General features: G+C 34.9%; 1 protein-coding gene across 2 annotated transcripts in view; it reads right to left on the bottom strand.

Moving 5' to 3' along the window:
• PHF3 (PHD finger protein 3) overlaps positions 1-16,143 on the bottom strand; it is a 42,236-nt gene that overhangs the window by 6,109 nt on the left and 19,984 nt on the right. Inside the window, exons 1-12 of one of the 2 annotated variants that reach the window (XM_057369430.1) lie at positions 12,611-15,758; positions 12,167-12,488; positions 10,949-11,126; positions 9,636-9,786; positions 9,372-9,528; positions 8,198-8,314; positions 6,019-6,150; positions 5,411-5,543; positions 4,719-4,911; positions 3,079-3,226; positions 1,867-1,956; positions 525-720 (exon numbers count right to left, since the gene is read on the bottom strand). In XM_057369430.1, the coding sequence (XP_057225413.1) occupies positions 525-720; positions 1,867-1,956; positions 3,079-3,226; positions 4,719-4,911; positions 5,411-5,543; positions 6,019-6,150; positions 8,198-8,314; positions 9,372-9,528; positions 9,636-9,786; positions 10,949-11,126; positions 12,167-12,488; positions 12,611-12,645 (1,852 nt within the window). In that variant the 5' untranslated portion in view covers positions 12,646-15,758. Of the gene's footprint in view, positions 1-524; positions 721-1,866; positions 1,957-3,078; positions 3,227-4,718; positions 4,912-5,410; positions 5,544-6,018; positions 6,151-8,197; positions 8,315-9,371; positions 9,529-9,635; positions 9,787-10,948; positions 11,127-12,166; positions 12,489-12,610; positions 15,759-16,143 lie in introns of those variants that run through there. The other variant, XM_057369429.1, reaches the window with a different exon arrangement.

Raw genomic sequence — 16,143 nt, 5'->3', positions numbered from 1 at the left:
CAAGATAAATTGATGCAAAATAACTCATGTGTAAGCAGAACAACTGAGAGCCATTTCAGGACCTTTTCTTCCTTGCCCATATATGTTTTAAACTCTCAGTGATTTTTTTGTAAGGAACTTGGGAATACTTGAGAAAAAAAAAACTAGTACATTACAAATAATGAAAAATAATATTTTAAATTGAGAGTATCAATTTGGAACTCATGACTTCTACCATAGTCCAATTGTGTGACTGAGTTTACTGACATGGAAAYCTAAAAAGCCACCTGTATTAGAGAAAGAAGGTAGCAGACATAAAACAAGGTTGTACACAGTAATTTTTGCATCTTTAAAATATCAGAATAATCTAGCAAGGGGAAATTCATATATTTTCAAGGAAACTAATATAATAATACTATGGAAAACATTTTATATTTGAACAAAATAGCTAGCATTTTTTAGTTTTATGTCTTCTTATATTCCTGTTGCCAACTTCTTTAAGTAGCGTTATGATAATAAAGTTACAAATTCCAAGCTGTACTTACCAGGCCCATCAAAAGGCACAAGATGATGAGGGACTTTATCTGAGGAACCTAAAGGGATGAGGTACAAATCTTTCACTTGCTTCATATTATTTGCCGCTACACCGTAACGTTTTCTACTGCTGAAATAGGCAAACAACAAGGCATAGGAGATCTGATCCTCTTCAGTCACTGGGGTAAAGCGAACCACACAGATCTCCTGTTTACAAGAAAAGAGCAAAAAAATGATCAATTATAGTTTTTTGTGAAATGTTATTTTTTTTACTGACTGCTCTTTATTTAAAAGAAGAGTGCCGAGGAGAAAAAGCCACTGCAAAATCGCAGAGAACAACAGAGGAGACAGACGGAGCAGAAACATGGCCAAAAWCAATTCAGAACTAGATAAAACAAATAGAAAGCGTTCAGTATTAAAAAAAATTAATTAAGTGCATGACAAAAGAGCCAATATTTTAACAGCCAGCTAAATAACAAGTTTTAGGGAAGCCTGCCAGCTTCCAATGAATTTTTCCACTCCCTACCCTTAACATTACTAGAAAGCTGTGTTTTGCAGTCTGCTGAGTCCAAGATATCCATTAATTCTAGTCAAACTGAGGTGGCATCTAAGCAGGGACAGTGGTCAATATGCTGAAGGGCTGGTGGCCATTCAGTGGAACCTCAGCAGGCTGAAAACAGGCTGATCTTTGTCAATGACAGCAAAGCTGGAGTAACCCCATGCACCAGGATAGGCTAGGAGACAGACTGTCTGGAAAACAGCTTGGCACAAAATGATGTGGGGGGTCCTGGTGGACAAGAGAAGAGTATGAACCAGTGATGAGCCCATGCAGGCCAACTGCAATCTGGGTGTCAGAATGAGCCCATGAAGGCCAAGTGCAATCTGGGTGTCGGAATCAAAGCAGCCAACAGACCAAGGGAAATGGCTTCTCCTTTCTATCCAGCACTTGTGAGACAGCATCTGGAAAAGACTCTGGTTTTAGGCTCCCCAGCACACGGACAACCAGCACACGGTGGGACAAGTCCAGCAGAGAGCCACTGACATAGTTTTGYGCAATGTAACACTACTGAAAATGAAAGGGTAACACTGGAGATGTGACGTGGGATCCATGCATTCATGATGAGTTAATTCCTACAAAGGAACACAAGTATTCTCAAACAGCAAATGTCAGTTTAAGGTTAAGTAGGAAAAAAATAAATGCCAGCAGTTGTCACGCAGCTCATTCAACATAACCATGAGATATTCCTGAAGTTCATGTATTTTGTGAATGTTTCAGGGAGAAAAAAAACAAGTATCTTTAAGATGACTAARATGCATATTAAACAGAAAGTCTTTACAATGTAAAATTCTTACCTTGGTCCCTGAAGCTTTGATCTTTTCTACATAATCCCAGACAGTGTGAGGGGATATCCTGCCACCTACTTGAATACTATCAGGTAAATCCTATGAGAGGGACAACAGAAATGTGAATCCAACATAAATATTGTGTTAAGTCCTTCATACAGTACCTGTTTCATAAATTCAAAGCAMACCTAGTTCTTTTATTTCTTAAACTGTAATTTAAAAATATTAGTAGAAGTTACAACACAGGAAAAAAATTAAACTTTGGACATTTTTCAGTGCAAAGTCAATGATATTGACTTAATTACTAATGATATTGACTAAATTACTTATCATTCAAAACTGTTTGTCTGTATCTCCCCAAAACTATTCTATCTGGTAACATCAACTGCAGACATAACTGTACTGTGCTCTGGAAACACTCAACTTATACTAGGAGCATACCACAATGAGAGCTCCACACCTATGTATATAATAAACTTTCAAGATCTTCATCATGAGGGGAAAACATACATGTGMATGTATGTACAGATGTAAATTATTCTTGGATATTATTGTGTTCACTGTTCACAAGCAAAAGAACAGACTTTCAGAAAAATAATTTTTTTAAATAAAGAAGAGTTTTGGAAAACACATCATACTCATACAACAATCCTTTAGTATTAAGGATTACTGCATGGCCTGCACTTCCCTGAAGATAAACAGAGAAGTGAAGACAATCTTATTAACAGAATACCTAASTCCTTTTAATTGGAAAGCTGATGCATCCCATGCAGCTGGCAAGAAGGAAAATTGAGCCATATGAGCTCTCTAATCTTTATTTTGTGACATGAAGACAACTATTACAAGCAGATGCATGTTTTTCCTGTCTCTCAGCCACAGAAYAGAATATTACATAAACTTTTTTTTAGGGACAATTTAGTCACAGTGGAATGTTAGGACCAGAATCGCCACGAGACAGGGAAACAAATAAATTCCATTATGCAGGTTTCTGCTATAAAAGGTAACATGAACCACAGGTTCATGAATAATACTTTACTTACAAATTAATAATACTTTACTTACAAATATAGACCTTAACCTCTGTCCTCCCACAAATACTTTATTCAGTACAATGATCATGCATCACTGTCTTTCATCATAATACTATTACTGAACTACAAGGTAAACTAGTTGGTAAAATTAATAAATGAATTGTTCATTCTTTGCAGTACATATAAATACCTCTGTTAAATACTCAAAGGAGCCAGAAACTGGATAAGCCTTAATAACAAACTTGGCTACTGAAGGCATATTGATAAAGCCCTTCCAGATGAAATTCAGGCGTGCCAGAAACAGACTTTCACATTCCACAGTACCAGGTGTTTCTGACCTAAAAAAGGACAAACAAAAACCCACTTAGTTTACAAGATGATATATCATGCAAGACAGTGTAAATTATATTTTTTCTTTACCACAGAAATGCAGTATTATCAAGAATTTCTTTTTTAATTAAGCATATTTGAGGGTGAACAAAAAGAGACAGGCAGACAACCATGTTTCTTATTTTCCAATGGAGTAGCTCTACATACAGGAAGGAGTCAGATAAGCAGCACATTAGTTCACTACTCTATTTTTTAAAAAACAAAGAAGTTGTTCAGTCCAAGAATTATCAGATGCAACTGAAGAGGACACAAACAGGTGCTGCAGAGCCAGCAAGATCTTCCCCTGTCACAGGGAGAAGATCACAACACACTGCCTGCTGGCCTATCCTGCTTTCCYAACTCCTACATTTTGTGCCAGCACTGTCTGTTCACCACCTGAATGCCCGTGTCACCTTATTGTCTCATTGTCCCATAAGCTGGCTCCTCATCTCTTCTTACCTATGCATCATTCCCACACTTTCTGTGAGTGTCTCCCCCCAATTCCACCTGCACAAAACTGTTCCTCCTCCCTTCAAAAAAAGTCTATTTTGTCAACAAAGCAGCTGAAAAAATTACTGGGATGACTTAAATAATTTCACAGYAGACTGTTTCTCAACCTGAGGGCTTCCTTATGAAAAAGATTACACATTTCAACATTTCCCAACATGTTGCTAGGCATGCTATTAGCAGTTTTAAGYAGCCCAGAAGTACCAGATGTTGTGCTCTTACAGTATCACAGTAACCTACATTTATTTCCATTTACACTAGGAATTACTTTGAATCTGCTGTAAACTATTCAAAAACCTATTCAAAGTCTGCTATCCTTGGTGAAAGATCACTGTCCTGATAAAGAAAAACATTTCAGCATGAACTCTGGTCAATTCTAAATAACTGGGAGTTGATGGTTTTCTAGAAAAGCCTCCCTCAAACCAGAAAGAAACAGCCTCATAAAATGCAATTTCCTTTTTAGTGAGTACCAGCACAGAAGAAAATTGAGAGAGCTGACAGCAAATACTGCAAAACATCAAACAAGCTGCTGTTACCTATCACTTATAGAAAAGCACTAYTTTGAGATTTGAAACTAGCCTGATTTATCAGTGTAAATGCTCTCTTTAGAGCAATCTTGAATTCACAAAGACACATTCATTTAAATGCAGCACTACACATACTACATTCCTTAACAGCAAAAGACGTGAACCCTTTCTAAACCTTGCTGCATAAAGAACAGTTTACTTTTCCCAAAATGAAAATGGTAATTAGAAGTTTTCAATCACMACAATATATGTAGTATTATGTATATAAATGCACATCATCTGCAGATAACTCCATTCTTAAGAYGTGTACAATTTCAAGTACACAAATGGATTAATGAAATGCCATTAAAAAATTAGCTTTAGACATAATAGCTTAACAAGATTAATGTCTTTCGTTTAAAAATACTGTTTCTACAGTTTATATTACTTTGGGAGAGGTGTGAATGATTTTGATGAGTCTTGCTTATCATCTTCCAGTAATTCTGAAGCTAAAATACTTGACGTTGAGGAGAGAGCATCTGCAATGCTCTCTGCTTCATTGTCTGACTGCTTCCGTGCAACCCCAACGGACACTTTCACCTTCTTCGCAGAGAGATCATCAGTAGGTGGTGCCATTCGGCCTGCAGAAAAGGAAGTGAAATGGCTTTCATTTTTTATTAAAAAAACAGAGGACTTGCTCTGAACACAAGGAAGACACACCAAGAATACTACATATTGCCATTGAAGTGGGAAAGGATAAGAAGCCCGCTTACTTTACATGTATTTATACAATGTATAAATTAATAGATTGTATATGATTATACAGTACTATAGATAAATATTGCCACTGAAATGGCATAGGATAAAGAAATGAGGAATCAACAGTAGTATGTACATCCACTATTGGGATTTCGCTCTCTGAAGTTGTTGGTTTGTTTTTTTTAAAGACAAGTTAATGCCAACAGACTATCATTTTAATATCCGCTTTTGTAAATTACGAAGTAAAACACTCCTTCCATAACTTTGTAAGCAAACTCAGTAAAAAGCCACATTTATTTAAATTCTTGAGRTATATTGAGATTTATGACCAAAAATTATAGAAGCATGATCCATTTATTTTCATGTGCTTTCCCAAATTACCTATGCAGATTTTGCAGTTTAGATCGAAGAGATGATTTTTATGTTGACTTGTAGTGTCTGGAGATGCAGATTCATTTATTTCTTTATCCTTGTCAGCTTCTTCTGACTTCTCAAACAACTTCATATTAGGTTCCTAAGAAAGGTCAAACACATTTTAGTCAGTCTTTTTTTATYCCTCTGTTAATATTCCTAATACTGCTTAAATGTTTTACGGTGCTTAAAAGTTTTATGGTGCTTTTCTCCCTTCAGACATAAAGCTGCTCCTTCAGCTGCACAGCCTAAAATTCTATCACAAAATCTACAAAGGCATTACAATAACTAATTGGTATTCTCAAATACCTTTAGGTAATATTTAGAACATTTTCTAATTTCTACTTTCTATTTTCTACTACTGGCAGAATTCATCATATGGTCATAGACAAAACACAGAARGAAAGAAACCAACAGAATCAGCAGGCCAAGAAGTCAGTAAAGAAAGAAGAAAAATTAAGTTCAAACCAGACCTAACAGATAATTATAGACCTGAACAACAAAATCATAAACAAAACACTTCATAACCATATTGCCCATGAACTAAATACACTGTGGTGTCATGCTTTCTTTTCTACCTGAATTTCCATTACTTCCTCTTGTTCTTTCATTGGTGTCTCACTTTCAATTTCTATTTCCCCTTTGTGAGTAATTTTTGTGATAGGTCTTCTTTCAACCTCCCTCTGCTCTTTCTCAATCATTTCAATTGTCTGTGAAAAACAAGAAGTTATGTGTAATTATTCCCATACAATAAAACTTGGAAATCAAGAAATAGATAACAGGATTGCAATTGGGAAGCCCTCTAGGGAGGAAAGTAATACATTCTTATTTTGCAAGTATCAAGTAGTTTCATAAAGCAAACATGCAAGCAGCCTGTATAACTTCAGTACAATGCAGCAGCAAGTACTTACCAGGAGTGTATTTAAGTAAGTGATAAAGAAAACCTTCGACACCAAATTAAAATACTGGTGAATTTGATTTCCCAAGACCTGAAGAAAAAAATGTACCCCTTTTTTTCCCGTAACAATAGGGACAATGTAGGATATAAATATATGCAGATTTGTACCATTTTTGAAGAGCTTGTTTTTTAGTACATAAACCTAATGCTTCACCTAAAAAAAAATTAAAACATAGTCTTAAAAGTAATGGAGATGCTAATGCTGATCAGCACTGCTGCTTTGCTTTCTTGCAATAAAATAAAATATAAAGCATAATTTCTAATATTGCTTCTTAAAATGCATTTCTATTTCTGAAACCAGGAAGAGTTGTGTTGGCTATCCTAAATATCTTAAGTCTGATTTATTAAGCAATCAAGGATTCAATGATTGCTTTATCTGCCTGAAAAATACCAACATTAAATTAGTAAGTAGCAGTCTCAATGCCTTATTTAAATAGTAACATGAAAAATACAGTAAAATGATACATTGCCATTTACTTCACATGCTGTATTCATTTTAAGTTCTAGAAATTTTGTAGCATTTCTCTGAAATAATCAGAACTCTTCAGCAATTTTCTGAGCAGCATACACCTTTGTTCGGAAGATATTTCTCATAGCAATGCAATATTATTTTGTATAGTCTGTTTTCAGTATTTCATTGATGCTTATAAAAATAAATGTAAAGAATATCCACTAAAAAAGATGGGCTTTGAATAGATACAGAATAAACAAACTTTTCATTCTTTATAGACCTTTGAATCAGCTTCACAGTAATCAACAACCGTTTCTTTGCACAGAAAGCAGTAAAAAGTTATCATGACTCATAAACAGGTCTAGCCACAATGTGCAATGACAAGGAAAAAACACAGGAATAATTACTATTGCAATGCATATTGCAATCTCTAAAACAGCATCCCACTCTACTGAATCAGTTATTGCCATACATTCATTCTGAGTACACAGATGAATTTACACTACCCAAATATCATGCTTATAGGTTCTATGATGTGGAATATAAATATCAAAAATTCTGTCAACATAAATCCAGCTTTTGTAAACTAGAAATTTCTTAATGGCCATTTCCAAGAATTAGGAAATGCAGTTATTGCCAGACTAAATGCCCAATAAATGGGGCAATGTCTAATAAAAAGAAATTTCCTATGAAAATAATACAGATCCTCTTACTCCTGTTTCTTCTTCAAAACTGTCAGTACAGCCTGATAGCATGACTTTCTATTTTGAGAAGTCATGCTTAAACTAACCTAGTAAAATTCCTACACTTTCTTGGGGATTTTTTACTGTTTGTCTTTTTCATTTGTTGTCCCTTTGGGCTGCTTTTCAGATTGGCAGATCAGGTTTTCAGCTCCGGTTTATTTCTTGGGGCTGATTTGTAACGCTTCAGCAGTAAGTTAGAAACAAGTCCAGTTTGCTTTGGTTTGGTTTTTCTGAACAGACCTCTTTCTCTCTTCAATAAACCGGTGTCTATAGAGCTCCAGCAACAGCTTTRAAATCTTGTGGAAAATAAGGACAAAGAAGCCTCCACTCTTGAGACAGAAAAAAGAAAGGGYAAGCGGCAACAAAGTTGCAGGGCAAAGTAAAATGCATGATTTTCTCCTTTCAGAAACTGACTACACTTCTTCATTTCTGTCCTAATAACATCTTTGGGTTTTGAGTACYAAGTTAATTAAAAAGATCCTCCTGCTTAGTCAGAGACGCTTTGTGTAATATCMGTTCTGTTCTTTCTGCATACACTTAACCTGCAAACAAAAGTTACACATGCTTAGGCTGTTAAATAAACAATGTAAGTTGACATATCTCACATGTCTATTTTCTCTCTGTCTCCAAGCAGCCAGTTCTTTGGAAGCCAGTTCTTCTGGGCTCATTTTTATTAGATGGTCTGGAGTAACCTCTCCTTTCAGTACTTTCTTAAATAATATCTAGAAGAAAGAAGAAGTAACTATTGCTATCAAGATAAAACCAGCTTGCAGCACRAAATAAATCAAAGAAGTAACATACAACATGCTCTGTACAGCTAAATGGAGCGTGTAGGTTTGTAATTATCTGCACTGCAGAAAATGGTACTAGATTTTGTAACATAAAAAGCTTAATTCCAGAGCTCCWTTCATTCTACTCAACAATGTATCTACATATACCCTTAATGATCAAATGTATAATTAACTGCTGTTTCAAAGGAGAAAGTCAGTTTATGCCCACTGAAGCAATAACTTGGATGTTTTGTTCTGTATTTTTTAAAGGTGCAAATCCTCTGCATTACACAATAAAGAGAAGAAAGTATCAAAGAGGGTATTTGTGCTTCTTGACTAAATAAAGTCCAAGGGCAAAAAAAGGACAACCAACTAATTTAGCAGCAAGAACAAAGAGAAAATGGAAGTCAGCTGTTAGATATAAGTTAAGACAGAAATTCACATAATTTASACATGGCTAATTGTAATGGCAAAATACGATAAACAAAGTAACTTGATCGGGGTAACTGATAAAGGACAAAAGACAGAAGCTGAGGAGGTATGATGTTGAATAATGGGCTCACAGAAAGCAGAATAGGGACTGAAGACCAAGTTTGAGAAATCTGTATGCAAAAAAGCACAGAAGATCCTGGACAGAGAAAGAATAAGTACAGTAAACAGCAAAGAATTATGGGGGACATAGGAACATCTAAATAATAGATCACTTTATCAGTAAAGATAAACACAAATTAGGCAAGCTATATCTGCTATGCTTTGAAACCAAACMGAAAAAGGTACATGGGGAGCAAGGAGTGGAGAATTAATGATGAGGAAGAACATAGAGGACACTGAGTGCCCAAAGAATAAACAGCATCAAAATAATGAGGAAACCTTAAAAAAACAAAAAAAAACAAAAAAAAAACTGGTTACATTGCAGGAAGATTAAGAATGTTTCTAAATTGAAGACTGTTCCTTTAATCTACAGCAAATCAAGGATTTCTGCAAAGGACAACAGACAAATCACACATACATTATTTTTAGGGTCTTTCAGATTGAACATTAAACTTCTGTATTTGTTCTTATACTTTGCGTCAGTGTCTCGGAAAAAAGAAAACAGCTCTCTTTCAATCCTTGTGGCAACTTTTGCTGCTCTCTCCTCAGGAATCTTTAAACTGGAGTCTGTCAATCTATGGGAGAATACAATAGCAAAAATTATAAAATGCACCTAAATAATTAACTGTTTTTCCTCTGCAAGTATTACAGAAATTAATTTAATTTCTTAATAGATTTTTACCTTTTCATTAGAATTTCCTTAAGAGACTGCTTAACACTTTGTCTTATCTGATCAGCAGAAGGTTTGGAAGCTGGCACGGCTGGCAGGTGTGTTGCGGTAACAGATCCTTTCTCGTTTTTCTTTTTCTTTATATCTTGTTTCTCATGCATACCTATCAAAACACACAGTTAAAGACTGCAAAATACTCAAGTRACTTTTATAAATTTTTGCTGTGGATGGAGTAATTCTCATGAAGTTTTATTTTYAAACTGCTAAGAATTGACCTTCAAGAAGAAGGAGTAGACCCCCAGGGTTGGTTGGGTTTCTTTTTCTTTGGTGTGGATTTTACATTACTTAGATTAATCCAGAAAAAAACTTTCTTAGGAGAAACAGAGGGTTTGCCCTTTGATTTACAGYATTTTCTTCTACACTAAACCAAGCTGACCAGTGCTCACTAGCTTGATCTTGTCTGATTTTTGACTCTGAATTTGTAACATCATAGATTAATTTTTCAGGGAATAAACTAAGAAACAATATACTATGAAGCATATATAAGCATAATAAACTCTACTTTAAAATATCGTCTTACATTAAAATTGGTGTTACTGCCTCTGTTAGCCATCAAAATTATTTCAATTATAATAATTTCACCTTCTAATTCAGGTGACATTCAAGGTCATTATAAGGTTTGTGTCATAAATAATACAAATAATGGATAAGTCCAATCAAACCAAAATCATTAAAGCAAAATTACTAATTTTCAGAAGGTAAACTGAAAGCTCATTTGTGTCAGCATGCGAGCATGTCACAGTTTCTAGCAGTACCCTCCTATTTAGGGAAGCAATGGGAAATAAATAAAATATGATGCTTCAGCAAACAATATAACGTTCYTCTTTGAAATGAGTTGATAAAATTATTTGTCAATTTGTACAAAAGACATCAGTAAATCAAATATAATTCATACAGAAATTAAACAAATTTTATGTAAACATTTCACAGTACTACATGGAAGAGTACTTCAAAGTCTCATGCAACGTAAAATAAAGTTTAATACAGAGATGCCTGTTTAMGTTTCCTCCCAATTTTGATTATGTAAGCATCCTCTACTACTGAAACAGGAAACACACAGCTACTAGGATACGTTTACCTACTAAATAAGACTTAAAAAGAAATGAGAAATAAAAATCATAAATATTATGGAAACAAACAGCTTTTCAGATCATCATTGCTTCCACTATGGCATGTGATTTGAAAAASTGATGCCATAAAGTTATCATCCTTCACTGTACGTAGAAGTGAATTGCAGAGCAGAACACATCCCCAAACCTTGGTACCTGATTTTGTGGCCCTTTCCACTGTACTAAGGGATTCTTTACTTGTTTTTTCATTTTTATCTTCAGGGGACCGACGAGGAATTACAGCAGTCTGTGATCCTTTCCGAGCAGGAACATGCTGCCCTTTTTTAGCATCTGAGTCTCTGGACTCTGGAAAGTTCTTCCCATCTCCAGATTCCTGAAAGAAACATTTACAAATGTTAGCATGCTACTGAATGTGACAATCAACCACCATGCAATTACCACATATTTTTCCCATATTTTTCCCTTTTACACTGAACAATGTATACCCTGGATGTATGTACCACAATGTAATTTTCTAAAGAGCCACTGAACAATATCCCAGATTACTGCCAAACACTGCTTAACGATCTCTTTTAAATATTGGTTCAAGACACAGCACAGAAAATTTGCATTTAAGCTCTGGATGGAAAACCACTAAGTTTGCAGTTATTTTAAAAATTCAGGGATATCAATGAACATCACTTAACCAGTTTTAGCCACAGGGGTCACTGATGTTTAGAAAGCATATGCAAACCAAAATTAAAAAGAACAGCTTACATGCCAGAATTTCAATACTACTACTCAGAAATAAGACAGGATTACTGATGATTGTTATTATGAATATGTCATTATATACTAATTGACTGAAGAACTGCCTCAACACTCCTTGTAAATTATCTTTTGGTTAGTAAAATCAGACACAAAAAGTAGAAAAGTCCTGATCAAAGCACTGCRCTTTTCTACATACAATCTGAAATAAAAACAATCCAAACCAAAATACTGTTGTCATATTGTTTTACAGAATCTTTAATTATCTGAGGCTTATACAGCAAATTGACAGATAACCTRCAATACGTTTAGAAATTGAAAAAAAAATGCACTAGGTCCTTTGCCATTTCTCTRTACATCTGTAAGTATAGGTCTATATGCATAGTCAGGAGCAGGACTTCAAGGAGCAGGATCCTTATGTGTYCCTTCCAATTTGGGATATTCTATAYGCATGACATGCACATACCCCTAATCAATGTAAGAAGAGTTTAGCAATACCATATTGAAAGAGTTKAATTAGAAAATGAAGTAACTTTGCAAACAATTAAAGTTTTAAATTAGGTTCACAAAGATGTCTGAAACATGGTCTATTAATTGGCAATGGGACAGGCAGAAACCTTCTAACCCCAGTAATTAAGGGAAGTTAAAACATTAAGAGAGACTCACCCGTCTAAAGATTTTGACTTTGTGCTTCCCAGCATCCTCTGTTTGCTTCATTTTTTCAGTCATATTTAGATTACAAGTAGGTGTTTGCTTYGACATCCCCAGTTTTTCACACTCAATTGCTTTTTCTTCTTTATTCTCAGGTTTTACTTGAGTATCTGATACATTTTGATCAAAACACTCCATTTTTTTGTCTTCCTCAGCACAGCATTTCACACACACATACTCTTTATCTTCTTCACCCATCTGCTGTGCTTGAGAAAGGCTCAGTCCAACACAATCACCGTGAAACCAATCATCACATCTACCACAACCTACCATAAACCTGAAAACAAAATAAGATGTAAGTCAGTGAAAACTGTGAAAGAAGAATATGTAAGACACAGCACCTTCAACAGAATACACCATAATTATTTTGATTTGTGCATGTCAACAACTTGTTCTTACCTAGTAATTGATTTTCTTTGGTGCTTTACATCCATCCCCAGCCTTACAACATGGCATGATCTTCCTGAGAGGTATTTTTTTTTGTCTTTTTGCTTTTTTTAGTAGTCCAAGAGACTATCAAAACCTCATTTTGTTTGTGTAATTTGCTCCCAAATCCTACCAAGCTCTTTTTCAGATTATTATTAATGTTCTCATGAATGTAAAAAAATAAAAACACCCACCAACTCTCAGAAACAGCAAATTTGTTTGAAAAGACTTAAAAATTTTATTGCAAGATATTATTCKTGCTTTCCTACAAATATGGTTGTCATCATTACATCACATAGAGGCAGCTACACTCCTTCACAGCAATATAAGGTCTTAAAGTGTTTTGGCAAACATGATGGGCAAAGACATATCAACCTATCCTAAATTCGTTGGTGTTTCACATCTCCTCCCTTAGACCACTATTACTAGAAATATTTCTATTACCAGAAATTATTTCTAGAAAGTTGCTTTTCATTTTCTTTACTGGTGAATATGGGGCCAGGAGTTTGGCTTTCAAAACCACCTGCCCAGTTCGCAGTAACTCTTTTCTTTTAAAAAAGGTAGACATTTTTGTGCTACTCAGCTATTTTATTCAGGGCTAATAGCTATTTAAAGAATGTCTCAAACACCAAAATGACTATACTTTAAAGGATACCCTTTAATTCACAAGTCACTTAACTGCTTCATTATTTTAAAAGCAGTTATCAACTTTAGGTACAGATAATTTCAAAGCATTGTAAAGATCACCTGGTCTAAAATAAAAGTGTAACTTCTGACTATTTTGTAGAAGCATTTTTAAAACGTCATCAGGTCTCATGATAGATACAATTTCCAACTGGAAYCATGTGGAAATTCAAAGTTCCACAGGCTAAAAAAAAACTACTTCAGAAGACTTACATAGTAGGAATGATTCTTTACAAATAATGAACCTGGCACCAAAGAATGACTTTCAATGATGTAGGAAGGTATCTTGCAACATTCACTTGCATTCTCTTTCCCCTTTAATTATTTTTAGGGAGATCGGGGGCGTTAGGGGTTTTTGTGTGTTTCTTTACTTTTTATTTCTTTCTTCTTTTCATTTTGTTTTATATTTACATAAACTATATTCAAAATATGTACTGTTGCATATAGTCTGGACAAAGAAAATGCATAAAGACTGCAAGTGTATTAAGGAAAATGGAAGTTGTTAATATTGCAAAATTATTTAYTGAATTCCTAGGTTCTGATTTTTATAGAAGACAGACCTGACTTAAAAAGTAATTCACAAAAACCTGGATGCTTCAGCAATATATTTAACAAGCTAAATACACTGCCCTACAAACCCTGTTTCTTTGATGTAGTAGCTCTTACAGATCTCTTCCATAAAATGATTCTAAACAAAATTATTCCTAACTTATGTATGCCCCTATGCATGCTAGGATCTGCTATAAGCTGACTTACCTACTTTGCAGAACCATATAARTATTACAGGATGTGCTTAGAGCAACTCTCATTCTCCAGAACTGTAAATGAATGTTCCAGGTGGCTTGATGCAGGTAATGTATTCAAGAACTATTGGTATCTCAAGGAGATGAGAATTCTTACTAGCAGCAGATGTTTGAAACAAAAGAACAGGAGGAAAAAACTGTCTTTATGTATTGTCCTTCCCTAGTCAAAGTATGTCAGGATTACATTCTGCTGAAGAAAATATTATTTTGATGCAAAATGAGTCTGAGAAGCTGTAGTTTCATCRGATTGAAAAAATGTCTATGATGATGTTTACTAGATTTGAAAAAACTTGTTTTTAAACTAGTTTAAGAAGAAAAATATTTTCTCATTTTGAATTTTCTTTTTCTGAGCTGCAAGTATATTAATAGTATTACTTGTGATTAGCAAACAATATATGTTCATCTACTTCATAATTTTAAATAGGAAGCATAGGTTGGTTCWCATTTTGCCAGTATGTCAGTATTTTCATATCCACGTTCCAGCAAAGTGCAAAAACAAAAAAGGCAATGTCAGGGGGAAATTTCTCCTGATGATCTCCACAGAGTAATAACATAGAACATATAAACACAACAGAAAAACAAGAAAGAAGCAACAGGACTTCTACACAAAGCTGATTGCTCCTTTCTGAGAGCCTAGAGCCAAACATGCAAGAGCAGGAMATATAAGGTGAGTGCCTATTTCACAACTGCAGAGTCCACACTGGGTGCTTTATGTAGGCCACATCTTGTACCACTGCAATAAAACACTAGTAAARCTCTGGGAACATGGAAACTGGTTACAAGAATTCCACGTGTATGATTTTCTGCCAAAGCTGAAGTAAGATCAAAGCATACGGCTAAAGCATCATGCTTGAAGGGTATTCTGGTGTCCTAAGGAATTAATGCCTGTTGTTCAAAAATAAAAGGAGATCAATAATATACCATCATGAAGCCACAACAGCTATTAACTGAATTTTTATTTTTCCTCAGTTTGTAAACTCAGGCATTGGAGACTAACTTGTTAAATAAGGAAGACGGACAGCATTCGATAACCAAAACAAACTTCTGATTCATATTTAGAAAACGGGTATTTGCCRAAGATATGAAACTAAAATACACAAGATGCTGTACATCTTCTACTTTAAATTGACAGCACATGGAATTTTTCAGCTTAGCTCACACATATCAAGGGGGTAAGAGAGATGGTGTATAAGTAAGGCACCAGGATAGATATCCAGTCTTAGATCTTTATTTTCAGGTCTATCAAATAAATAATAAAAATTTTAGAAGTTAAAAAACCCTACAATGAATTCAGCTCAGAAAAGGTAATTCTTCACTAAGACTATACACCGAGAGAAAAATGTCATTCAAGCAAACTRCAGAAGATGGAAGATTCATTTGCCTTCATTCCAGTCTTCACAATAAGGTTTCAGTTACACTGTATTTTAACACACCAACAAAACTTCAGAATTCAGGATTCAGAAACCAAGACTACAAAGAGAATCATGAAATGAACATGATGCCTGTACTATAAAACAGAATGTATTGTTTACAACTGTTTTGTTTAAACCTAGTAATACAAAATGATAATAAAAATACTGGTGCTGCCTGCCTAAAAAAATTCAGTGTTTCTACTAGTTGTTCCCCCCCCCCCCCCCCACTAGTCAACCGCAGGACTGCAACTTTTGAGGCTGGGAGAGAATATACTGATTTGGATACCAATAATATAAAGAATCTTTTTTGCCACAAGGCCACTTTTACATCTTTGTCTGTTTCACTCGTCCGCACACAAAACTATGATCTGTGACAATTATAATTGGGTAATGCGCAATGTTCAGACTAAAAAGGGGAGTCAAGAAAAACTGAAGCCTGGTTTGAAGGATCAAGGATGTCCTCTTGCACAGTTGTTATTTTTGACTGAAGAGGTTCAGATATCTTGGACTAGTGAAACATCAAAGTTTCTGACTGCAGATTGCTTCAAATTTGAAGTGCACTTTTACCCATGTTGTAAGGCTGGACTGGAAGATGTAAAGCTGAAAA

This window comes from Malurus melanocephalus, unplaced genomic scaffold (genome assembly GCF_030028575.1).
Source record: "Malurus melanocephalus ecotype Western Australia unplaced genomic scaffold, MMel_1.1 scaffold_109, whole genome shotgun sequence".
Classification (NCBI taxonomy): domain Eukaryota; kingdom Metazoa; phylum Chordata; class Aves; order Passeriformes; family Maluridae; genus Malurus; species Malurus melanocephalus.
This window is presented reverse-complemented; position numbering and strand designations above follow the sequence as displayed.